This window comes from Alnus glutinosa, chromosome 6, assembly GCF_958979055.1.
Source record: "Alnus glutinosa chromosome 6, dhAlnGlut1.1, whole genome shotgun sequence".
NCBI classification, from domain to species: Eukaryota; Viridiplantae; Streptophyta; class Magnoliopsida; order Fagales; family Betulaceae; genus Alnus; species Alnus glutinosa.
The window spans coordinates 23,363,362-23,389,091 of NC_084891.1; the positions used below are offsets into that span (position 1 = coordinate 23,363,362).

General features: G+C 36.8%; 3 protein-coding genes and 1 long non-coding RNA gene across 5 annotated transcripts; 2 read left to right on the top strand and 2 right to left on the bottom strand.

Annotated features, from left to right (window-relative positions):
• Positions 1-832: 832 nt before the first annotated feature.
• LOC133870211 (uncharacterized) lies at positions 833-5,960 on the top strand. Its single transcript, XM_062307285.1, has 8 exons — positions 833-1,069; positions 1,491-1,539; positions 1,631-1,877; positions 3,430-3,582; positions 3,913-4,018; positions 4,750-4,864; positions 5,576-5,649; positions 5,743-5,960. Exons 2-7 carry the CDS (start codon positions 1,492-1,494, stop codon positions 5,612-5,614), a joined length of 708 nt encoding a protein of 235 aa, XP_062163269.1. The 5' UTR covers positions 833-1,069; position 1,491; the 3' UTR covers positions 5,615-5,649; positions 5,743-5,960.
• Positions 5,961-6,885: 925 nt separating this feature from the next.
• On the bottom strand, positions 6,886-10,278 carry LOC133871201 (5'-adenylylsulfate reductase-like 4). Its single transcript, XM_062308593.1, has 4 exons — positions 9,715-10,278; positions 8,661-8,848; positions 8,447-8,571; positions 6,886-7,612 (listed from the first exon to the last, which is right to left on the bottom strand). The coding sequence occupies exons 1-4, from the start codon at positions 9,922-9,924 to the stop codon at positions 7,170-7,172; spliced, it is 966 nt and encodes a 321-aa protein (XP_062164577.1). The 5' UTR covers positions 9,925-10,278; the 3' UTR covers positions 6,886-7,169.
• A 191-nt stretch (positions 10,279-10,469) lies between these two features.
• On the top strand, positions 10,470-13,430 carry LOC133871136 (uncharacterized). 2 transcript variants are annotated; one of them, XR_009900828.1, is made up of 5 exons: positions 10,470-10,742; positions 10,825-10,980; positions 12,710-12,823; positions 12,918-12,991; positions 13,138-13,430. XR_009900828.1 is itself a non-coding variant. In XM_062308512.1 (5 exons), exons 1-4 carry the CDS (start codon positions 10,637-10,639, stop codon positions 12,969-12,971), a joined length of 435 nt encoding a protein of 144 aa, XP_062164496.1. In that variant the 5' UTR covers positions 10,470-10,636; the 3' UTR covers positions 12,972-12,991; positions 13,138-13,430. The 2 variants fall into 2 exon arrangements, 1 of the variants encoding a protein (XP_062164496.1); XM_062308512.1 differs by having other exon boundaries at positions 10,470-10,747.
• Positions 13,431-13,446: 16 nt separating this feature from the next.
• LOC133871137 (uncharacterized) lies at positions 13,447-16,553 on the bottom strand. The gene is made up of 3 exons (XR_009900829.1): positions 16,366-16,553; positions 15,158-15,227; positions 13,447-14,001 (listed from the first exon to the last, which is right to left on the bottom strand). It is a non-coding gene; the product is annotated as an uncharacterized LOC133871137 (long non-coding RNA).
• Positions 16,554-25,730: the final 9,177 nt, after the last annotated feature.

The window sequence follows — 25,730 nt, forward strand, 5'->3', positions numbered from 1 at the left end:
ACTTCAATTTGGTATGAAACACCAAAACAATGTTGTTGTGGTGAACTTATAAAATATATACACATACATTCGGTTGGTCAAACCTTAGTTAGTTCATTGTCGACGTTTGCAAACGCATAGGGGTAAAACCGTATAAGAAGCCATTCCACAAATGCCATTGAGGTGGGCATCCCACGACATACCTTAAACCAGTTATACCATTGAACGGCTTCACCTTCATGATAGATTGATGCAATGTCGACTCCAAAAGCTTATGGCATCCCATGGAAACGAAAAAAAAAAAAAAAAAATACTCCACTCTTGACACCCAATATGGAGAAAAGTCCATCTTCATGCGCATAAAGTTGTGGTCATGATCATGATGACATGTTAAAGGTGGAGTTCGAGGTAGAGACGGTCTCGCACTAAGCTCCTCCCAAATGACTTACGTAATAAGCTCCTTCAACAAAAACCAAGTCAAACTGTCTTTAAGTGAAGCTGCCTCCTTGTGTGGGGGATTGCTACCGGAGACGATTGTATAAGTTGTTAAATTATAAATTTATAACACTCAGCTTTTGACTATGCGTAGGGTGGGCGTACAATTTATTTAAATTTTTAATTTTTTGACCTTACACGGGATAATATGTGCTCAGAATACAAAAAACTGGAATAATGGCTATTCTATTCCTGCTACCAAACAACTACATTCCTATACCAAAACAGGAATAAGAGAGTACCTGTACGGGAAGTAAGGTATCCATAAACTGGAATAGCAATACCCACCAAGATGTGCAACCAAACGGCACTCTTCTTCCACCAAATAACCCAACGCACGAGTCGCACGACATATTCGCAAAACAAAGAGAGACTTGCAGCGCCAACGGCTGTTTCCCACGGCTGCACACCTCCGCTTCCAGCCTTCGCCACTACTGGAGAGAACGCCGTATGCCACCGACTGCCGTTACCGCACTCAGCCCAGCGACACTGCTCCGACGTTTCAGCCCCGGCTACAGCGTTACCCACTGTGACAGCAATCACAAACACCCACGCACAGCGGAAAAAACCCAGACTTTGCACGACTTCTGCACAGGTAATCCACTTGTCTCTAGAAAGAATTGATTGATGGTTGATTCTACACGCTAATGTGCACGTAGAATGTGTAATGAACATCAGTAGGATGACAATGTTATACACTTGAGGTGTGGGAATCCCAACTGGGAGCATAATTAATTCGTTTTTGTCCTTGATGTTGCCCGAACAGTGCTCAGGTTTGAGATTTAAGACCTAACTTGAATTGTTAGATGTATCTTTATATTCATTATTTTCCCTCTTTACTTTTGTTTGATGGGTATTCTAATTGATTGATCCCCTGACATCAATTTCAAGATGTTAAACCTCTCTTCCCCCCCACCCCCCCAAAAAAAAAGAAAAAAAAAAAGAGAAGATAATAACAAATAATTGTCCTTTGAGGTCTTAATGATCAGTTGCGTCGTTATGGATTTTTGCTGCAGGATGGCTAGTGCTGGAGAAGATTTTTCTCAGTTTGATATTTCAAAAGAGGTATAGTTTTGTGTCTCCTTCACTTGATTATTCTCACGTTTTTGGGTTAGAAAATATGTTCCTTCTAATGCACAAACAATATTCTTCCCAGGAAAAGGACAAGCTTGTTGCAGAAGTAATCCGTTATGTCCTTTTCAAAACCCACCAAAATTTAGGGTGCCCAATTAAGAGGGATGAGCTTACTCAACTGGTTACTAAAAACTATCGTCAGCGTGCTCTTCCGTCTCTTGTGATCAATGAGGCTAAAGAAAAGCTCTCAAGCATTTTTGGCTATGAGATGAGGGAACTTCAAAGATCTCGTCCTTCATCAGCAAATCAAGGGCGCTCTTCCCAGCAAAGTGAGAAGCTATTACCTTAAAATTTATGATGAAGGATATCATTTTGTATGGCAGGCGTGAGGTGTAAGCCTCCAAACTGCACTAAATAGGCTTATATTTCTTTCACATTGATAATAAGTCATCTGTCTTGCTAATTGCTACAACAGAAGTAGTGATCACATGTTTGCCAATATGTTCGCATGAGTACAAACCCATGGTTTGCTTGTTACAGAGGTGTGGCAGCTCTGAGGTTAAATGAGGTTTCCATGGTTAGGGACAACAGTAAAGGTGGTCCAATGTTTTTGCTTCATTTATTCAATTTTTTTTTTCCTTTCATTTTTTTGGTCCCTTGCCTTGTGTCCCTTGATTTGACCATTTTATTCGAAGGACAAACTTGTCTTTGACTTCGTTTACATTATTTTTAGGTTTTCATTACATAGCATGTCTAATCTATTTTTGTGATAAGTGTAGTGGATCGGCTCTGTGATCCAAATATCGGTTTCTCTTCTTCATATTTGTGGTATTCGCATTTGAATTCAATCCTAGATAGATAGATTATAAGAAATTACAGTTGCGTTCATGGGTTGGCAATAGAAATGATAGGGCCAGCAAGCCAGATGTCTTTAGTAATATATTGCGCAGTTTCATTCCATATCTGCATGCATATTCACGTATTAGGATAATTTGGTTCGTGCTCAAGTCACACATAGAAATATGAGTAGATATATGCACTGTTCATACACACATACACATATGAACTTATAAATATATGTGTGAGTGCGCGTGCGCGCTGAGTTTTGATACATTAGATCAACAAAGTACAGCTTGATCCACCCTTTGAAGCTTAGATTACAGAGTTGGATTATCAGATCGTAATTTATTTTTTTATTTTTTTATTTTTTTTCTGTTGCTGATTGCACCAATTAGTTGCTGCTCAGCTGATGATCCTATGGACTGTCACTTCTATTTCTTTTTCTCAAGGCAAGGCCACTTTGTGTCCTCACCCCTATAGGATAAACCCCAGACCCTTGTAACGCACCCCCACCACACAGATCGGTTAAATCTGGCTTTCACTAGGGGTGTGGCCCCAAGGAGTTATTTGAACCCTAGAGGATTCGAGCCTTAGACTTGATGGTTATGCCACCAAAGTCCAAGGCCTTCACCACTTGAGTCAACAACTTTGATGGTTATTTCTTATTTATTACTTGGTTTTAAGAACTTCCACCTCTGGCCACCCTGTAGCTGGCCTCTTCCATAAGAGGCTTCAGCTTCCTTTCCACCTCCATGTTTTTTTTCCAGTATCCCTGAGTCACCACGGTGATCACCACCTTGCTGCCGGAAGCTGCAACAACCACTGAGATTATAGTTTTATAATAGTAAAAAAAGAAGAATAATATTTGCTGAATACACCAAAAGCATATATTGACATGTTTTAATAAAGAAGAATAAGAATCTTGGAGTGTCTTGACATGTTCCCCACCTTCTGAAATGGCATGCAGTGCCGAGATATCTTTTCCCTTTTTAAAAAAAGAAAAAAAAGGTCTAATATAACTACATTAATCCATTGCTCCAGGTGTTGCAGATGCCAAATCCTACGTTCTCATAAGTCAGCTCCCTGCTGATGTGTACAGAAAGTATGTTGAGGATGCAAATACAACGCACCTGACTGGTTTCACTTTCGTCATGCTTAGTGTTGTATATTTAGCTGGTGGCAAAATTCCAGAAGGTATATTTGCTGGTTAAATTGTTTTATGTAGTGACACAGAAAGAAGGCAGAATATTTCTGTTGGAAAAAGGCCCATCTTTCTGCCAAATTCATGGTTAAAACTTTCATCTTTTGAAGACCCAGCCCATCTGCTTAGTGGACTCGCTCGCTTTATAGTGATCAGTGGGTTGTCTAGTAAAATGTGAAAGATCAGATTGTTACCATCACCTCATGAAGTTGGTGGCTTATGATTCTCACTTAAAATTTTGAGGGAAAAACTGCTATATGTTACTTCACTTCTTGTGATTTCCTAACATAATCGAGCTTACTCTTGTGGTGAAAGCATTGCAGAGAATCTTTGGCATCATTTGAGGCGAATGGGATTGTCTGATAGTGATGAAATCCATCCAGTTCTTGGAAACGTGAAACAGGCATTGGAGGCACTTGTCCAGCAAAGGTTAGAATTGTTTGATTGGGTGGATTTTTTATTTGGAAATCATGATAAGACCCCCTTATTTTAAACGATTTTAACATTTAGACCCTGGTTTTCAATTTGATAGATTTTTGAGGTCCGAGTTTGGGTTCAACATAAATGCAAAACTTCCAGCCACTTTTCTGTCAAATACAATTATGTCCTTAAAATAATAAAAGAAAAGAGAGAACTGTGGAAAACCGACCTTCCAGACTTTCACGACTGTGGATGACAGCCCGTGACTAGACTCCTCCATGGCCATGGAGGTCTGATCTCCAGGGCCTCCAAGGCTGTGGCTGGTGGCTGTGGAGGTCATCGACAGCCATGGAGTTACCCAGCTGTGTGCTGTTCTCCATGGCCATGGAGGCTGTGGGGGTCGACCTCCATGGCACCCAGCCCACAGCTTCCACGGAGGACCTCCGTGGTTCTTTTTTTTTTTTTTTAAAAAAAATATATATGTGATGATGATTGTACTTTCATACGATTTCTGTCTCCTATTTGATGAAAAAGTGGACAGAAGTCTCGCATTTACGCTGAGGCCAAACACGGGTATCAAATCTATTAAATTGGAAACTGGGGTCTTAATGTCAAAATCACCTAAAGCACATAGAGGACTTCTCCTGATTTTTCTTTAATTGGTCATTTATGGTGCCTTTAAATGATTCAGACCGACAGTTCACAGTTGTATTAATCCCAATTCTTGCTTTTATTTGCAGATATTTGCAAAAGGACAAGGTTAGTGGCCCTGAAGGTAATACCTTGTTCTATGAACTGGCTGAGAGAGCTTTAGATGGACCAGTCAATGAGAGGGTTAAAGAATACATATCTCAGGTATTGAAAGCATTAAGCAATCAAGAGTGTTTCACTAAGCAATGTTTATATTACATAATCAGTTCTGTTTGAAATGTATAAACTCTTTAATAAGTCATTGAGAATTTGGATTACTTCACAATTTTCGTTCAAAATTTGACATTTTTGGTAAACGGATGAATGTAGCTGCTAGTGGAGCTTTTCCACCTCATTGATATTCCAGAGTCTGCTCTTTACTGGACAAGGTTTTTGTGCCCATGTTCATCTGATCAGAAGTATCGGTGTGTAAAAAATATCTCCTGTTGAACCCCCGTTTGATAGTGGGGATGTTGTTGCATATTTGCAATTTGCATGGCTCTAGGTTGTAGTGGATATTGGACATGGGGACTAATCAATAGTTTCATAGGGTTGGTATAAAAAGGAACAAAGGATACTTCTGATGCTTTAGAAAACTTTGGTCAGATTGGTAATAACAAAAAAGCATGGAATTTGTTGGCTGCGTAGTTTTGATTTTTATGAGTTATCATATAACTTGATAAAAAAAAATTTAGTCAGATGATGAAAGATGTTTTGAGGTACATGTTTGTGAAGCTGGCACATGATAAATTGATTACTCCCTTATATAACTTCTGAAAGAAGAAAAAGTGGATACTTATTTTGGGAAAAATCTCATCCAATGTCATTTATATTTTTGGTCAGGTATGGCTTTCTAAAGGTATTCTGTTTTGGCAGATTGTGAAGAAAGATGCCACCTCTGTGGATGTTGATTAGTGTTCTATCGCCCCGTCTTAGCTAATCCAATCGAGGTAGAATATGATTGTGTTTTTTCTTTTCTATTTTCTTTTTTTGACTCTACTTAGGGAAACATGATGCTCATGAAATATGCTTTTGCCTTGCAGACCAAGGATTCTGGAGCTTGGGAATTGTGGTGAGTTGACTGGTAAATAGTAATATGGTGGAGTCCCTGCTTGATGTATATGCTTAGGATATTAAGCTAACAGTTGGCATGAGTCATCCGGCTTTTCCAATTCTTGTCGGATCAGAATTCCTTCCATGGACTGTATCTGATTTATGGCCAATATTTTTCTTTTGCAAATCTAAGGCTCATATTTTCTCATGTCATTTTAAGGAAAAAAAGAGAAGAAAGAAAGAAAAAGAAAAATATTGATTCCTTTTGAAGATGAGAGCTCAAATTATTGGGTGAAATGTGTTTCCCCTTTAGCTAATCCTTGTTAAAGCATTTTCTAACAAAGCCATCAATCAAGCCTTGCCTCAGAATGTAGGCAAAAACGCATGGGATGCTCCAAGTAATTTGGTTAATTGGTCTACTGTTTATGTGGAAACACATTATTTATATTTATACTTATCTAATTGGACCTTACGTATTTTAGTTCTATTCCAGGCTTCCAGCTTTCATATAAGATCAAGCAGCTATAGAATGTTGCACAAATAAAGTCAAATGAATCATAGACCTATGCAGGACTTTGTAATATTACATTCTATATCGTTAATAATTAGAAGACAGTTAATAAATTGGTCGTTTGGGGTTTTAGGCTTGTATCGAATCGACTCTTAAAAGGACTAAAAATTATCTTAAAAAACTGAATAAGTTTTATTATCAAATTGATCATTTTATCGAACTTTTTACAAATTATCATTTTTTTTTATGTAGTCTACAAAATATAAAAAATAAAAAATGAAAGCAAAATAATAATAAAAAAAAAAAAAAAAAACGAAAGACTACTCCTCCCAAATAAGAGGAAATAATCGCCCACCCCTGCATGCAAACGGATCCGCTCCATTTCAAATGAAATGGAGAGGATCCGTTTCCGCCACCACTTTGAAGTAGATTTATAATTTTGTAAAAATGCCATAAAAAAATGGACAAAATCTGTACAAATTGAATAGAATGATCAATTTGATAACAAAACTTCCCACAGTGAGATTTAAGATAATTTTTGTATAATTTGGTACAAACCTAAACCTCAAGGACCAATTTAATAATTTTTCCAAAATATAAAGAATGATAAGCTTTCCCACAATTAGAGGATATAAAATTAGGACTTTGGTCTATTAATAAGGAACTATTCACAAATGGATCGTCTAAGCTTTTCCAATGACAAATAAATTGTACTCTAAATCAATATAGACTAACCAGAAATGGATAACTACAGGATAGAGTAACATACTTCAGCTTCATCACAAGACATTCAACCCAACGAGCTCTTAATCAAGGGTGTGATGATTATCTGAAACAAAAAGAACTGGCACAGTAGATTCTGAAGAAAAATGTTTTATGGGAAAATTCAGCGCTAACGAAGAAAAGTTAGCGACATTCACTTCCGGGCAAACCCCGACTGGTGCTTGCATCCCCAATAGAGACTGTGGCGAGGGACTTGGAAGCCCATGCCCTGGCATTCATTGCTCCTTCCTGCAAATTGCTTCTCTTGCAAGGCTCCTTCAGAGAATTGAATAACTGTATTGCTCGCCTCAGATAGGCCAAAGGATGTTCCCACAAACTCCCTAATCTCACATTTCTAATGTGTCTTTGAGCACGTAAAAGTAGAGTTGGGAAAATGAAATATAACAATCTCAGAAGCACAAATGTGGTGGCCAAAGCCAAATACGTCTCCTGCCGAAGCAACTTCTCTGGAGATCTTGCCCATGAGAATGGGCAGCTTTCCTGCTCGGTGTTATCGTTCTTCTCAAGATTTGATGTACACCCAACTTTGTCCACAGGCAGTTGATCCAATGATGCAATCTTAATGCCTAAACACAACCATTCAATTCAATAAATATGGAAAAGAAGAAACTTGAATATGATTGTGCAATAAAACACATGGTTAGAAATGTAGGTATTCATTAAAAAGAACAGCAGAGTAAAAAATTTAGTGATGCATTACTCTGCACACTGATACAAATCAATAGTAGTAACAATCAAAGCATCCATGCCTACTCCTTCTACATGCAAGACTCCTATCTCCTTCTTATCCTCTCAAAGGTGTTGTGGTTTTTAAAACTACCATTGAATTTGGGATTGATCACTATTGAATTTTGATCCAATGGTGATTTAAAAACCACATCACATTTGGGGGATAAGAGGGGGACAGGAGTCTTGCATATAGCATTACTCCTTGATAACCCCCCTCCCCTGCTCAACTCTCTCTCCCATGCATGTGTGGATAAAATTTTTCCAACAAAGCAAGTGGGGTAATAAATAAGGAGAAACATTACAACTAATTGGCCAAATATAGAGGCACACCCAGCAACTTCATTACTGAAACGAAAAAACATCATAAGGAAAAATTTCAGAAAGGCAAGCAAAGCATGTCCAACAATCTATGAGATGCCAATTATTCTGAGTAAGGTGGACATATAAGAAATAACTTGTTTTTTTCCCCCTTCTTTTGGGTAAGGAAGTAACAATTTGTTTGCAAATGACAAACAAAAAAATCCCTTCTCTTCAATAACTATAAGAATCAGGAGCTCATTATTGTTTTAACTTGCTCTCATCTACAACTAGCTGCATTAATTCATCATAGACAAATAAATTGAGAATCCAAAACAGAAGCCCATAATAACTTCCAAACTGAAATGGCTTACCAGTCTCATCACTATAGAAAGAAACGAGAGAACCAAAGGTCCGGGAGCCTTGATAACGAACACGCATTGTGGAGTTCAAAAGAAAAAGGGTAGGAAACCCATGAACTCCATACTTAGAAAGTATGCTGCAGGCACTAAACCAATGTTATTTCCAACTATCAATAAGATATAATTGCAAAATGCAAACATAAAAGAAAGTTGGTGGTATACAAACCTTGGCCTGATGGTCGATTCCTCAATAGCAAAATGGGGGATGGAGGGATAAAAAGAAGACATGATGGAAAATCTTGGTCTAAAAATCCTGGAGAAAGGGCACCAAGATGCATAGAAGAGCACGGCTACATATTCATGACTTTTCGTGTGAACCATATTTAGTGCCCTTTGCAGTGAAACCTCATCTCCCTTCACAATAGCAAAGTGTAAATTCCCATTAGACTTATACTAAAACATTTGTGAGCAAAGCTAAAAGATTTATAAAAGCAAGGCAACTTCTCAGTTTGATTGTGCAATTTGCTCAGTTCCATTAGTACACCATGTCAGTGGCGATAAATCATGAAAACAAAATAAAAAAGATAAACCTTAGGGCCTTAGGCACTAGCCTAGGCGATGCTACCTTTATTGTGATAATCATAGTTAACCTTTCTATCACCCACAATAACTTGCTTTAAGACACAAATCGTTGCAATAATATTTAATTCTAAGGAACCTGCCTTAAAAATTTCAAAGAAAAATAGCAGAAGCTAGAGAGGGGTTCAACCACTAAAGCTATTGGGTTAGATACAGCTCAATTAGCACTGAAGAGCTATTTTCTTAGTATCTTAAGCAATAACGAAGCTGTATTTTTTTTCTTTTCAGAAGCAATAGCAATGCCTCCAAAATGCAGATCAAACACTTGTCATTCTTCACAATTCGGCAATCCTTCAACTCCCAGAAACATTACAAAATCCCCAGCATTATTTTACGAGTTCCTGATTCTAAAATCAATAATTAACAGCCTTATTTAACATTAAAAACCCGAACTTTAGAATAAACTAATTGGATTCCTAAACAGTACAAACAAAGCACAAATCAAATTTCAAGTTCCTATAATCCAGATACATACTGAACATAGCCACACCAAATGCTTAAATTCAACAAACCAAACACTTCTCCCCCCCCACCCCCCACAAAAAAAAAAAAAAAAAAACCCACCAGGAAAAACAGAAAACAAGACCAGAAATGTCAATAAATGAAATCCAGAAGACTAAAAGGAAAAATTCGACAGATACCTCGGTTACAGCAACGAGACCAAGGGATTCAGAATCACCGTCTAAGGGACAACTCCAATCCCGAAACCGAAACCCTAGGATCGAATCGGCTACGGACTCCGCGGGACAAACAGTGCTCGGCGATGAAGCCCTAGAATGTTCGGCGGCGCATGTTAGCCTCACCCACATCAACACCACGACGATCCCCGTTCCCCAACCCCTCATCCCCATGAACCACAATAACCCCCTTGATATCAACCGAAATCGCAAAAATTTATCCTCAAAAGTCAAGGTCTGGACCAGAGGGAAGAGAAATTAGCAAATTTGAGCGTTACAAAAGATGTTTTCGAGAAATTAGTTGAAATTTCAATTAAAAACAAACGGGTTTTCGGGAATTTTAATTAATTAATTTCGTCTGGGGAATCAGAGGAGGAGGGGATCAGGGGAAGGCTGGTTGGGTCTGGGATAACGAAGGGCGAGCACGGTGGCTTTGGTCAGACCCTCGTGTGTGCGTGTCACTATGACCACTTTTGCTATGTAATGTTTGGTTGGATTGTAGACAACCAGAAAAATAAATGGGAAACTCAACAGAAGGTAGCCAACCATCATGCTGATGATACATGTAGACCCTCCGAGTAATTCTATACGGCGATCATTCGTCCCTCAAATGTCCATCACCTGCTGACGTGGCACCACACCACGTCAGCCCTCATTTTTTTGAAAAAAAAAAAAAAAAAAAAAAAGTTCAAATCCAGCATTTGTTAAACACTTCAGCCATTTTCTTTCTTCCCCAAAATTTTTTCCCCCCATCTTTCCCTCCCTCTCTTCATCTCCTCCCTCAACCCCACCGACCGCGACCCACAAGCCCACCACCGTCGACAACCAGCTACCACCGCCACCGGTACGTCCAGCTCCATCTCTGGATCTCCGGCCAAAAGGTACCATGCGTTCTCCATCTCTGGTTCCGCTCCGACGAATCCGACTACCCAACCACCATACCGCCACGAGCAGGCCCAATCGAACCGCCACCGCCAACGAGCCCATCCACCGTAAGGTTTTCTTTTTCTTTTTCTTTTCTTTTCTTTTTTTCGATTTTTCCTTTTGATTTTCTCTCAAGATCCGGGTTTTTAGTTGGTTTTGGGTGAGATTTGGCTTCACAACCGCAACGACATCAATCGGATTCTGGGTCCCAAAGCTTCTTGCATTTCATTCAAGGACTCTGCCTGTCGGTGCTTCGGCTTCCTGGTTTCCAAGAATTATATTTTCACTATTGACGATGACTGCTTCGTAAGCTCTCCCTCTCTCTCTCCCTCTCTCTGATTTTGATGTTTTGTTCTTGGCCTAGTTCATTTTCTGTTTGGTGGCCGAGAAGTTGTTGAATTGTGTTTGAATAAGAGTAATGGTGTGTTGATAGCAAAATGGAGTTTTTGTTTGATGAGCTTGTGGCATTCGATCTTGAGGTTTTGGGGGGATATGGGGTTCTAGGTTTCGGTGGGTTTGGTTTGGGAGATGAATGTTGGGATTTTGATTGAGGGTTGGGTTTTCGGAGGGTTCTGGTTTTGGCGTGACCCTCCTTCCCTCCCTCTGATTTTGATGTTTTTTGTTTGATGAGCTTGTGGCATTTGATCTTGAGGTTTTGGGGGATATGGGGTTCTGGGTTTCGGTGGGTTTGGTTTAGGAGATGAGTGTCGGGATTTTGATTGAGGGTTGGGTTTTCGGAGGGTTCTGATTTTGGCGTGACCCTCCTTCCCTCCCTCCCTCCCTCTGATTTTGATGTTTTTTGTTTGATGAGCTTGTGGCATTTGATCTTGAGGTTTTTGGGATTTTGATTGAGGGTTGGGTTTTTGGAGGGTTCCGGTTTTGGCGTGAAAGTTATGGTTTTAATGTGATGTTGGTAAGTTTTTTTTCTTTTCTTCGTTTGTTGGTGATATTTTGTGGGTTTACGGTTGACTCATATATTTCTCTGTATAGGTGCTTGCAAAGCGTGAAATGAAATTTATGTCTTTTCTTTGATTTGCTTTTCTGAATTTGTGGTTTGTGGCCTTGGCAATTGGCATATCCCAAATGGCATTCACTTTGACACTAGTTTTTTCTCATTTGAAAAGAAGGCCTTGCTGTTGATGCAGCAAGCAAGGAATTTGACTTTTTCATATCCATTTAGATCTTGTTGAGGATTTAGCTTTACTTACGGATGAAGCAAAAACGCTATATTTTTTTTTATCTTTTAATGGTCAACTGAATATTAAGTGGATTTAAGCTTCTAAGTATGATTCAGCATTCTTGTTCCTTTATTTCATATGCAATTGTATGGAATTATCAGTATTGAAGATTTTTGTCTCTTTTGGGGAAATAGCGTTTGTTCTTCTTAATGAAGCTGATGTTATTGAAAATGCCTTCGCGAGAATTTCAGCATTCTTTGTTCTTGTTTAAATACTGAGAAATTAGCTATCAGAAAAGTACATATTGACACTTCAAAAAGTAGGAAAATTTTGCATTTATTGCTCATGGTGGTTAGTTTCTTGGTGGATTTAATTTAAAAAACTATGCCATTGTTGTATATAATTTTCTAGTAGCCTACAGTTTTGGTTCTATATGTCAGATTAATTGGCTTCTAGACTTTTGAATATAAATTAGCTTATACTTCCTAGAGTAGAGGAGTCTTACTAGTTTTTGGTAAGTATGTTATTAAAAAAATTCATACTCTTTATAACGTTTTTAATCAGCTTATGATTATATCGATGTACTCTTTCTACATTTCCTAAGCCAAAGTTATGGAATGACTATATTTGTTCTTTTCCTGTAATAGTATCTTGTTTCTGTTACACTTGTTTGCATCACATACCCCTTTTATTAGTTTTCTCAGTTGCTTGACATTTCCTTCAAAACTACTTACCCCCAGCCTCCTATAAAAGAAACATAGCCCTTTTATTAGTTTTCTCAGTTGCTTGATAATCCTTATGTTTAATTATGCTTATTTAAATATTTTTTAAATGCTTTTTTAACATGTTAATTGAAGACTTGTGAAGGAACGCAACAATACGCATTGGACAGTAATGAAGCTTCGTTGCCTTTCATAACTAATATTCAGCATGACAATGTAATCGGAACTCAAAATGGTGTAATTACTCAGGTATTACAGAATAAAACACAAGCTTCACATGATAACTGAGGAATTGTGTAAAATTATGTTGGTATTGTATATAATGTTTTGTCATAATTTGCAGGGATCTCAAATCCTGCAGAATCATGTTGTGCCCCCTTTTTCCAACAAAAGTTGAATTTCTAGTTCTCACTTTTGGTAAGTGTTATGTTTCCATGTGTATGAGTTTGTTATGCTCATTTTTATGGTTTCTAGGTTGCTTTTGTTCATTATGTTTAAGTATGCTTATTTGAATATTTTTTAAATGCTTTTGCTAACAAGTTTGTATGATTTTTTAATTGAAGACTTCCAGAGAAGACGCACAGGACACTAAGGGATCTCAAGATGGTGTAATTACTTTTGTTGTTGACATGTGCAGAGGGCATTCCGTTTGTTATATCTGTGTGGAGGGCATTGTGTTTGACAGTATTTTGTATAGTTCTTTTGCTTGTTTGACAGTATCATGGAGCATCACGATTTTGTCATTGCTTTCTATAATGTTGAGCAATTTCTTTACCATTTCTTTGGTTATTTGTAAACAAAGTTTTGTCATTTGAGAAATCTTGACCGAGTTAAAATACTAGTCAAATGGAACTTTCATACTACTTTCCTCATTGTCACTCACCCACTGACAAGCTGAATAAGTTTGGGTAATTGTTCATCTCATAAACGGTTAAATGCACTACACCAGTTAGCTACACTTTAGTAAAAATTTAAATGCACTATCTTGATGGATTGCAATCAAGTAACGCATCAACACATTAACTACCAATTCCAGTTGGATACAGCAACAAAAAGATGCTAAAATCATTACAACATATACATTAAAATAACAAAAAAAAAAAATAAATAACACAAAATACTTCCAAAATAGCAACTCAATCCATTGCAACGGTGCTTTGATATTCGATTAGATTTCTGCTTTGGTTCATCTTCATCTTGATGTAAATGTAGACGAACCTTTGATCCTTGACTAAGTTCTCGCTTCAGTTCATTTTCAAGAAGGTTATCTTCAATCTGAACAAGTTCATTTTCATCTTCTTCCTGAAGCAAATGTAGTGGGCCTAGTAGTTGTGATTAAAATGAAACCACCAAGCATGATACTATTAACTGTCATAAAGCTCTCCAATAACATCTTCTAATACTCCACTTCTGGACAGCAAGGGGAACTGCCGGACATGCCAAGGGAGAAAATGCAGTTTGATGGGTTAAAAAGAAATAAAAGTTAAATATCCCAGAACACCAAATATGCAAACAAGTCAATGCCTACTAAAGACTTAAGAAGCAAGGCCAGTTTTTTGACTTCCCAGAAGGCAAGACTATAATACAAGGCAATGATATCACCGTTGAATAAATAATAATAATAAACAAAAGAAGGAAAATAACAAGATTAGAGCTGCATGATCATAAGTTTTCATACATCCCCAATTACAAGTCTAAAAGAAAAGTCTCATTATTAAGCTTCCATTCAATGCACATTATTTTATCACTTCCTGTAAATAAATAATTAAAAATCAATATTTTTTCTCTTATTCTAGGATAACAAAGAAGAGGAAGACAATGAAGAATATCATATTTGTTCTTCAATTCTATATCATAAATTTAAATAGGAAATAACATATAGAGATCGAGCTCCATGTTCATATTTTTCATACATCCAAAATTACAAGTCTAAAAGAAAAGTCTCACTATTAAGCTTCCACTCAATACACAATACACATTACGTTTAACTCTTTCTGTCTAATTGACAATCTTGGTATTACAAAGAAGACGATATAATGATAAAGAATATCAGATTAATTCATTTATTTACATCACTAACTTTGACTCTCAAAAACAATTGGAAATAGTAGACCTGCCAAAATTTTGTCAGAAAATCCATTAAAGCAATCCATGGATTAAACTTATGAGGTAAGAGCTCTCTCTCTCTCTCTCTCTCTCTCTCTCTCTCTCTCTCTCTCTCTCTCTCTTTCTGAGTAATGCAAAATTTGAAATTACTAATATAGAACATTTAAACGCAGACAAGATTAAATCTCAGATTATAAGAACCAGCTACTTTTATTTGTTACTAGTTGTACATCTCATACATGGAGAACCTCAAGGCACAAAACATGCTGCCAAAGGGATAAGAGGCTTAAGGTTGCACATTAAGGTGCTTTCTTCAAGCCTCATCTTGGTGTAAGTTTTGATGCAAGCCTTGCATGCCTCTTAAACCATAGTGGTCAAGATACAAATGTATATCGTAAATAATAACAAATCAAGGCTTGCCTGGGATAAAAAAGAAAAAAAGCAGAGTAAAGGATTGATTGGCCAAGTAAAATATACCTTGTGGAGATGGAAGGTCCTCTCTCCAACTTCAATGATGACATCGGTAGTAAGCCCAGTTGAGCAAATCCTGCAAGCGAACATTTGGCTTAAGAGAAATCTAGCAGAAGAAACAAAATAGTTCTCAAAAGAGATGCAGTCAACACAACAGTGGTTGCAAAATTAGCATTAAGAAACAATTCAGAGCCAGGAACCATGCTTGTAAGATAACAGCAAGGAATTACTGTAGGAACCTTTGTAAGGCAAGTGTAGATTTATTTGACATGGAAACATAACAATGATTTCTTTCATCAACTTTTTGTTCTAGTCATTGCAGGAAGCATTACAAACACAATTATATTGATTATTTGAAAGAATTCTTTTAGTAATTTCATCTCACTTTCTCCTCTTGAATCTGTAAACCTTCTTCTTATATGTTTTTTAACACTAAATGCTACGACTAGACTAACCCTCTCCCAATATTGACATTTTTTATTTTTTTATGAATAAGATTTTTCATTCCAAACACAAAAGAAACAAAGAACACTCTGGCAGGCTAGAAACACCAAGCTAAAACCCATAATATTTACAACAACAAAAAACACAACCAAAAGCCCAACAATCCATACTCAGCCAAACCCCGCATCAAAAATCCTCAAACCTACACACTTAACAAACAAACAATACAAAAACCAGTAAACCGAAACTACACATTTAGCAAACCAACAATTTTTAGCAGAACAAAGCCAAAAAAACCCAACTTCCTAGCTACCAGCGCAGCAACCCTTCAGCCATTCAAATCCATAACACTAAAAGGAATACCCCAATTTTTACAAAGCTTGACAAAAAAAAGAAAAAAGAAAAAAAAAAACTAAGCACAGACTATAAGGGGTTTGAGGGATAAGAGATTCAGACCCACATTTCTTAACTCTAAATGTTCTATTGTTCTTAATTTGAGTCAAACATCCAACGTACTGAAGCTGTAAAGAAAAGGACGGCAGATTGTGGTTTGGATAAAAGATTAAAGAAGATGGTTTTGACGCGCTTGTTTGTACGATTCCAATGAACCGCGATAATCCGAAAACTCTATGAAGAACGTGGGCAATTTTTTTTTATTTCTTAAGCACAGACCAAGATTCTAGATAAAAAAAAAACAAGTGGAAAAACCAAATTCTTCTGACACTACTAGAGGAGAGGAAATCGAAAAAAAAGAAGAAGAAAAAACTTACCTCTTTTTACGGCTGGGCTCTTCGGAGTTGTACGGTTGTACGGTGGATGGAGATGGATGCAACTGGCGGCGGTGCTTGTGGGGTAGTTGGTGGGTGGCTATCGGTGGCGTTGAGGGAGGAGATGGAAGGAAGGAGGAGGGAAAGATTTGGGGGGAAAAACTTTTGGGAGAATATGGCAGCTGTTTCGTGTTTAACCTGGTTTTGAAAATTTTGATTTTTTTTTTTAAAAAGGGTCTGACATGGCGTGATGCCACGTCAGACGAGATAGACTCTTGAGGGACGTTGGAGCGCCGGCTAGAATTACTTTAGGGGGAGTGATCCTTACACTCACTACACAACACCAAGGCACAATGGAGTGAGGGGGATTTGATTCATACACAACACCATCACAACAACCACACAACAACCCCTCACATGAGGGTGGGCCCCAGTGTGTGGGGTCCACTCTCATGTGAGGGGTTGTTGTGTGATTGTTGTGTTGGTGTTGTAAATTTAACATTTTCCGGAGTGAGGTCCATGTGTGGGCCCCACTCCATTGTGCCTTGGTGTTGTGTCATTGTTATGGAGTGTGAGTGTTTTAATCATTTCTCTTACTCTAGAGCCTCCCTCCCGGTTTTAACTTTTTTTTTTTCGTCCCTTTTATGTGCATAATTTTTATGAAGAAAAAAATATAAATATATTCTTTTAGTGAGTAATATTTCAATTTACTCCTTAGATTTTAAATTTTTTTTACTTCTTCCATCTAAAACGGTCTTAAAAATGCTATGTCACATTACTTTAAAAAATAGTATTTTATTTAGAGAAATGATTCATGCACTCATTTCTCACAACCGCACAACAGCTGACGTGGAAAGGCTGTTTTAATTTGTTTTTTTTTTGTTGCTTGAAAACTGGTTGGAGGGAAATGAAATACTCCAAAGCAGCCCCCCTCTCTCTCTCTGAAATTTCTACTTCGTACAGTCCCCTCGTCCGATCGTCTCTTCGTCGGCTTCTCTCTCGGCGGTCGGCCTTTTCCGTCGTCCGGCGTCCCTCTCCAACATATTTCCTCTCTCTCTCCGGCTTATTTCCTCTCTCATCCGGTCGTCTCTTCGCTAGCTTCTCTCTCGGCGGTCGGCCTCCTCCGTTGTCCGACGACCCTCTCCGGCAGATTTCCTCTCTCTCTCTCTCTCTCTTAGGCATATTTCCTCTCCAGCAGATTTCCTCTCTCTCCAGCAGATTTCCTCTCTACATCGTCCGTAGCTCACTCACCGGTAGTCCCCGTCCCTCTCGGCGATTGGCCTCCTCCGTCATCCTGCGTCCCCTTCTGGCTAAAAAAAACAGGTTCTCTCTCTCTCTCTCTCTCTCTCTCTCTCTCTCTCCCTCTCTCTATGGCCGGATCTGTTGCTACAAAAAAAAAAAAAGGGGGGGAAATTTTTGGCTGCTTCACACAGTGGAGGCAGCCAATGCCTGATTTTATTTTTTTTTAATGCCAATCATTCACATTACTAGCGGTTAGACCACTGTGTTAAAGCTAATCTCAACTGCACTATATCTGTATTATCCTACACTGACCTTTCCTAATGCAGAAAAAAAAAAAAAAAAAAAAGAAGAAGAAGAAGAAGAAGAAGAAGAAGAAAGAAAGAAAAAAAGAAAAAAGAGAGCATATAATCCACAACAATGACATATCTAAAATGGTTTGGATTTGCATTGGCTACTTGAGTTGTATAATTAATGGCCATTGCTTTTGATCAGAAATGATGGCCAAGAGATCCTTATGACTTGTAAAAGTTAACGTGACTTGTGTCTTTTCTCATGTCTGGTACTGGTAGAGCTCCAACTTGGATTGAATTGCTTCGTCTTTGTACTAGAAACTACTTGTCTTTTGTCACGGTGTGGTTGCATGAATGAGGACATTTTTTTTTTTGTCTTTTTTAGATATCTTGTATATTATATTTTATGGAAATAACATAGACTTTTCAGAAGACGAATATCAGGTATTTGATGTACGTCTTAATTAGTTGTAGTATATGAATGATAACAACCAATTATTTTAGAAAAGAGAATCATAGATGAACCATCTCATCCATTTGTATTGTTTTTCCCCTATGATTAAGATGTTATATTCCTATGAACAGAACCTGTAATAATCTTCATATATGGGTTGTGATAATGATATTACAAACACTTGAGTCTCCTTAAGAACCAATGTCTAACAAATCAACTTTAGTTTGCTGTCCCATTTGGCCGGAAATTCAATCAAAACTGTTGAAATGGTGGGCAGAGTTCTTGTGAATCACTCCAAGAAATAATCCAAAATCATGTGTTTCAATTTAGGGTCAAGACAAATGATTTGGTTAATGTAAACACCAAAAACAATTTTAACACCTATACATGATGCAATTGGGGTCTAAATCTGATTTTTATTTCTTTCCTAGTTTTTATAGAATAAATAAATAAATTAAGAACTGAATTGGAAAAAGTGAGGAACCCTAATTCTAATTGGATGGCCAGCAAAAGTAAAATAAATTATGAGAGAGAGCTTCCAAACAAATTAGGTAAAAGTATAAAGCATGTAATGTAGTAGGTTATGAAAGACGTAGAATCTTTGTTATAGTATTATTAGTACGAATAAATCTCAAACTTATCCTAGGAAGGCTATGTAAGGACAACTTATTAGACTCGATCTTAATGTTGGTTAATTAATCCTCCTTCATTAATTGTTGGTTAATGGTTAATTAATACACCTTAATAAAGTGTTGGTTAATTAACTACGAAAAGTTAATGTTTCTTATTAATTAATTCTAACTTTGATGGGAAGTAGAATTAATGGTAATAAAAAACAAAGGAAACTGGCCCTCTCTCTACCCTATAAATATGTACAATATCCATCAGCTTTGTATATCTTAAGAGGGCCAAGTGAGAGAAACTATTTCCTAGTGTTTGAGCTTTGAAAAAGACTTTTATTGATATAGATTCTGGTATGTTTATTTTATTTTATTTATTGTGAAAATCATAATAGTTAAGATCTTGGAAGTTATAAATATTATGTACATTACATTTAACAAGCTAAACCAATCCTACAGTCATCCCTATTTAATATGTAGTCATGCTTGCTGCTTAGTTGTTTCTTTTGTAGTTTTGTTTGGTTGTTTGTCTAGAGACAATCTCTAGTTGTAAGGTATTCTGTTTCAGAGTTGTTTCTCTTTGTTTTTACAGTTGATTCTTTTGTCAATTAACCATAGGAGGACGATAATTATGCAAGTAGATTTCTATAATAAATTTGGCTATAATTGTCTAAATTAGAACCCCTCATCTTTAAGCAAGAGTAACATAGCATCGCTCTCACTATTCTTGTGTTATATATTCATGTCTAGTCTTACTCTTTCTACAATTCTCTAATGTGTAATGGAATTTTATTGTTATTGGTATCGATTATTAACAAATTCTTACATTTTCCCATTCAATTAACTTGTAGTACTTTTTAATATAGCACTTTCCTAAATGGACTCTTGAAGTTCACGATTGGATAACGAGGGTGAATTTGAAGATGCTTTAACCCATCAAGATGACCATCAAAGTGGTTAGTTTTTTCACTTTTGTTTGAGTTATAGTTTTGTTTTGACCCACTAAGATGGCTGCCCTTTTTTTTGTTTCTTTATTATTATTCTAGGCTTTTTTATAAACACACTTTGTATTCTTTTTTGGATAGATGTGGGTGAAAATTTTGAAGAACCAAAGGATTTAATGACGTTTATTTCAGATGAAGGTTGAATGATGATGAAGAAAATGTGGTACTACCTGTGGTGTTAAAGGATGATGAGAAAGTTGAAGAGCCAAAGGCATCATTGACATTTAGTTCAATAGAAGAAGTTCACTCTTATTATAGGAGGTATTCTAAGCAAGCTGGTTTTGATATAGCGCATAGAAGCTCGAGAAAAAAGAAGTGTATAAAAAGTTACGTAGTGCTTATATGTACTCGTGGAGGTCCAGAGCGACCTAGAACAAGTGATTGTGCGAAGCCAACTCCAGCAACTAATAGAACAGGGTGTAGTGCCAGGATTTATGCGAATTTATGTGATGATGGAACGTGGTTTTTGAGTAAAGTTGAGCTAACGCATAATCATTCATTAAGCCCGGGCAAAGCAAGATTTTTTAGAAGCAATAAGAAAATTAATGATGCTGCAAAAAGAAGGCTTGAGCTAAATGATAGAGCAAGAATACATTTGAGTAAGAATTTTAATTCATTAGTTATTGAAAGTGGGGGGTTTGAGAGTCTTTCCTTTGGAGGGAGAGATTGCTGGAATTATATTAACAAGGCAAGAGAATTCCGTCTTGGTAAAGGAGGTGCTCAAGCACTTAGTGATTATTTCAGAAGAATGCAAAAGTAGAATAGTGGCTTTTACTTTGTGATGGATATGGACGATGACTGTAGGTTATGAAATGTTTTTTGAGCTGATGCATGGAGTAGGGCAGCGTATGATTTCTTTGGAGAAGTTATTACGTTTGATACAACGTATTTGACCAATAGATATGACATGTCATTTGCTCCTTTTGTAGGAGTGAATCATCATGGCCAATCTATACTTTTAGGGGCAGGACTAATTTCAAGCGAGGATACAGACTAGTACGTCGCTCAACACGACGATACGTGGATTTTAAGTTTATAAGTTTTACCACTCGCAATAGTACGAATCAATTGTACTATAGTAAGGGTTATCAAACCATAGAGATTGAGGGTTGTTTTGCGTAATGGGATACTTAAAGAGCGTATTTAACTTAACTTAAAAATAAAAACAAAGTAAAGGTTGTAGAATTGAAGCTACAATAAATAAGGTAATAAAGATGGAAAATGAAACAAACTTAAAAGAAACTTAGGGTATTGATCTCATCTAATCCCCAACCAATGAAATGCTTAAAGTCTACATGGATCTTCCTAACATGCATGATATGAGCGCGTAATGGGCGTCAACCATTACGACGACTTCGACATGAAAAAACTTTCGTTAGGACGTAGTTATAAAGCACCTAGTTTCACATCAAACACTTACCACGTAAAAATTAATCTATAATTGAAAAACGTTTATACTACCAAAGGTGTGGGGGATTGATGCTCTCTAGCTTACTACTTTATAAAACATCCTAATAAGCATACACGATACATGAAAACTCTAATTAGGCCACAATGATAAGGTATCTAGTTTCACACCGATCTATTCCATGTAAAGATTAAACTACAATGGAAAGATGTTTTACATTACCAAATGTATGAAATGATCGGTGCTCTCTGGCATACCCTATAAGGTAACTCTAATAAGTAAACACATATCATGTCAAATAGAACCATTGCAAAAGACATCGTTCCCTTTCAAGAACATTGGTTTTACTCAAGGATCCAAGAAAACTTATAGACAAGCAAATCTCTTTTTCATGAATAATTAGATTGGAATATTGATAACAAAACCTTTTAGCATGATTTTTGATATCCTCTAGTCTTTATACAATCATCAAATATATCAAGAAAAACTCAAGAACATCAAGAACACTTCATGGTTTTTGGAAAAGATTTTGATCAAATCCTAAGAACTAATTTAGCTAGACATGAAGTAAACTAATCTAAGTATGAAATAAAAGAAAACAGTAAAGAAAACAAGATTTAAATAAACTAATAACACTATATTGAAAGTATGGAATTCGGATTACACAAGGAAATGAAAAACACTAAAATTAACTAAGAAGATACACCTGAGAAAATGGAACCCCCAAAAGATGCATGCCTATCTCTCTCACCCATGCCTCATATATATAGATGATGAGATTACAAAATAATATCTCAAGAAGAGATAAGATAAGATAAGATAAGTTATGATAGGATAAGATAGGATAAAATAAGATAAGATAAGATAGGATAGGATAAGATATGATAAGATAAGAGATATTTAGAAATATCTAAGATATTTTGGGAATATCTAAGAATATCTAAGGAATATCTAAAAAATATCTAGGATATTTAAAATATCAAGGAAGAGTGACATGTCAACATTGTTCCAGATTGTTCCGAAAATATCCAATTCGATCGATCGATTATAAAGTCGATCGATCGTATTTCGCTCGATCGCATTCCGCTCGATCGCATTCGTGGTTGCCCTGTCTCGATCGATCGCATTTCACACGATCGATTTTTCTTCGACCGATGATTCGATTGATCAATTATAAAGTCAATCGATCGATTTGCCGTAGCGGGATCTTCACTTGGTAGGAGCAACTTTGAACTCTGGAAATGACCAAATCGCCTTTGATGTATTTTCAGGTCTAATTCAGGTGTTTGCACTAGATTTCAATTAAGACCTTAAAATAAGACAAAACACAAAACTACAAGAAAACGTTATATTTACAACACAAACTAGGCATAACAAATGTAAATGAAGTGGTCTTGAATATAATATTTCAAGACATATCACACCCCCAAACTTACATAATGCTAGTCCCTAGCATTACAATTAGAAATTAAAATATAAACAACAATCTACATCCTCTTTCGTGGGAAACGCGATTGCATTTAGCACATGCAACAAGCCTTTTAAACCCCTGGGCTACCCTAGTGGACGAGTGAAGTCTCGTAAAGGTTTAGCAGAAATGCTACCTACAAATATTATCTTTACAAAATATACATGTTACCTAATAGAAAGAAGTATCATCAAAACAATGGTTCATAATTCATGAACAACTTTAAACTAATAAACTCCATCTTCACACAATTTAAGAAAATCATAGTCTACTTATTCACAAATGGCTGGCTAAGATCTCACATGTTAAAAATGATGCAGTTTAATATTAACATATAATTATGGAGCTTTCAAAGAATATAACCTACATACATGCTCCAATGTCTCAAAATTATTTATATCTCTCGCTAGATGGAATAACTAAGGCATAAGCATACTTTAATATTATTTACATTATTTATTATGGTTGTGCAATGCTTAACTCCTTTAAGCTTCTAAATGACTTATGTATCAAGTGTTAGGCCAGTGACTCCCAAACCAGATGGCTTTAAGGCACTAGATGTAAAACATCCCTAAGGGCTTAATAACTCAAGTAAAAAAGAACTACGAAGTCAAACTAACCATTTTTTTTTATTTACTAACATCTTTTAACGCGAACACTCAATGCTTAATGAGGCAAGAGGTCCGGTTACTCAATGAAGTTTTTTTTTTTTTTTTTTTTTTTTTTAACTATGCCTACGTCATCCATCTAACAAGTAATCTTGGTTTTCTGAGACACTAAAAACCATATGCAAGGTATTAACTTAAACACAAACCCCACAAACAATATGCCAACGTATGTCACGATTTTCAAATTCCTACATGTGAAAAAATTGTCAATGAAAAGCAAATCACAATTATAAATCAACTAATTTCTACAAAACAACATAGACATTCACAAAGAAATTTGAAAATTTTTTGTACAAAATTCAAACTAAGTGTACTTCTATACCCCCAAACTTAAAATAACACATTGTCCCCAATGTGTACAAAACGAAAGCATGGTTAAGGGATAAAGAAAACCTGAATGGGGAGGTATGTCTCATAGCATACCCAAAAACTTAGAGGTAAAAACACTTAACCTGAAAAACAAAACTAAAAAGAAAGTGAAAGATAACAAATATTAACAAGCATGATATATAAACAATGAAACAAAATGAATGGGATGCCTCCCAGGAGAGCTAAGTTTAACGTCTTCAGCCAGACCCATCAAAACTCACTGCTAATGAATGGATTTGTGTTTGGCAGTGGTTGGGCAAAATTTATCGTTTCGTGCCAATTCCAATTAGGATCATTGAGACTTAGGGGATATGGCACTTCAGCTTTAAAATGTGCCTCAATGAATTTTGTTGTGGAGTGTGGTGCTTCAATTTGCACTCCCTTGCCCTCGGCAAGTTTTAACTTTTCTGATTGCCCTATCGGTTTAGTCTTCGTCTCTCCCACCTATGGGTTAATGACTATCCCTCAACTCCTAGGATTAGTAATAGGGTGACTAGAACACTTCCCTATCTCTTTCTCATTAAATGACTTAGCTAGTTGTCCAAGTTGGACTTCTAACTTTGCTATAGACTGAGAATGAGAATTCAGAATTTGAGTCTGTGACTCAAATTTACTGAGACTGGTTAACACCTTTTCCTCAAATGTAGAATTTCTAGGAGGTGGAAGGGTTGATTGCTATTGTGGGTTGGGAGGATGACTATAAGGTGGCGGCTGATAAAATTGATTGTTGGACTGCTGATAAGCTTGGTTTTGCAGTCCATTGTATTGTGGAATATTAGGCCACCACATATTACTATTGTTTCTCAAACCTGGGTTATAAGAATTATTAAAATGATCACCACCCGATCTAGAGAAAGCTGCGTTCATCTGCTCAATAGGAGGCTTAGGAAACTGTCCAACAATAGGACAATTTTCAGCCTGATGTGATAGGTCGGAGCAAAATGAATATGCATCATGTGGTGTGTGTATTTGAGATGCGGTCGCAGGAACAAAACCATATGCAAGTAATTGATCTAACTTTCTAGATAAAGCATCCACTTTGGCATTCAAGTCCAAAGGTTGGGATACCTCATAGAGAGTTTGGCTCTTAGCATTTGTCCTACGACCGGATGATGAATGGTGTAAAGAGTTTTTAGATAGATTTTCAAAAAGTGTCCACGCATCATCCTCACTCTTCAACATAAACGTACCCCCACATGAGGCATCTACCATCTGTCTATGCGGCTCAGTCAAGCCATCATAGAAGCATTGTACTAACTGCCACTTGGGAACATCATGATGTGGACACGTACCTTCGTAAAAGGTCTTTCATCCTCTCCCAAGTCTCATGAAATGATTCTCTCTCTATTTGTGAAAAACCAGTTATGGCTTTTCGTATTTGGTTTGTTTTCCCTATGGTAAAGTACTTATTAAGGAACTCGTATTGCATCTGAGCCCAAGAAGTAATGGAGTTAGTCTCTAGGGAATTCAACCAATACTTAGATTTATCTTTCAGAGAGAATGGAAATAGGCGTATCCTTAAAGCATCCTTTGAAAAATTCTGCAACCTTATGGTGGAGCAGATTTCAATAAATTCATCTAAATGCTTATAAGGGTCCTCGGTACTAAGTCCGTAAAATAATGGAAGCATTTGAATGAATTCGGACTTAATTTCAAAATGAGCTGCCGTAATGTCCGGCAACTGAAGGCTTGAAGTAGGTGTGTATGTCGAGGGAACATAGTGGTCCCTCAATAGCACAGGCTTTGGTTCTTCTGCCATAGGTGATTTAGAATGGGCTCTTAGACGTGAGTTCCGTTTGGATCCACTTCGTCTAGAAATCCTCTCTAAGTTTGGGTCGTATGGAA

Excerpts from the sequence above, each read along its gene's own strand:
- LOC133870211 (XM_062307285.1), top strand. The coding sequence starts at position 1,492 with ATGGCTAGTGCTGGAGAAGATTTTTCTCAGTTTGATATTTCAAAAGAG. Across the intron at positions 1,540-1,630 it reads AGTTTGATATTTCAAAAGAG|GAAAAGGACAAGCTTGTTGC; the intron begins GTATAGTTTTGT and ends TATTCTTCCCAG. Across the intron at positions 4,019-4,749 it reads GAGGCACTTGTCCAGCAAAG|ATATTTGCAAAAGGACAAGG; the intron begins GTTAGAATTGTT and ends TTTTATTTGCAG.
- LOC133871201 (XM_062308593.1), bottom strand. The coding sequence starts at position 9,924 with ATGGGGATGAGGGGTTGGGGAACGGGGATCGTCGTGGTGTTGATGTGG. Across the intron at positions 8,849-9,714 it reads GTCTCGTTGCTGTAACCGAG|GGAGATGAGGTTTCACTGCA; the intron begins GTATCTGTCGAA and ends GCTATTGTGAAG. Across the intron at positions 7,613-8,446 it reads TTTCTATAGTGATGAGACTG|GCATTAAGATTGCATCATTG; the intron begins GTAAGCCATTTC and ends GGTTGTGTTTAG.
- LOC133871136 (XM_062308512.1), top strand. The coding sequence starts at position 10,637 with ATGCGTTCTCCATCTCTGGTTCCGCTCCGACGAATCCGACTACCCAAC. Across the intron at positions 10,748-10,824 it reads ACGAGCCCATCCACCGTAAG|TTGGTTTTGGGTGAGATTTG; the intron begins GTTTTCTTTTTC and ends CCGGGTTTTTAG. Across the intron at positions 12,824-12,917 it reads AAAATGGTGTAATTACTCAG|GGATCTCAAATCCTGCAGAA; the intron begins GTATTACAGAAT and ends CATAATTTGCAG.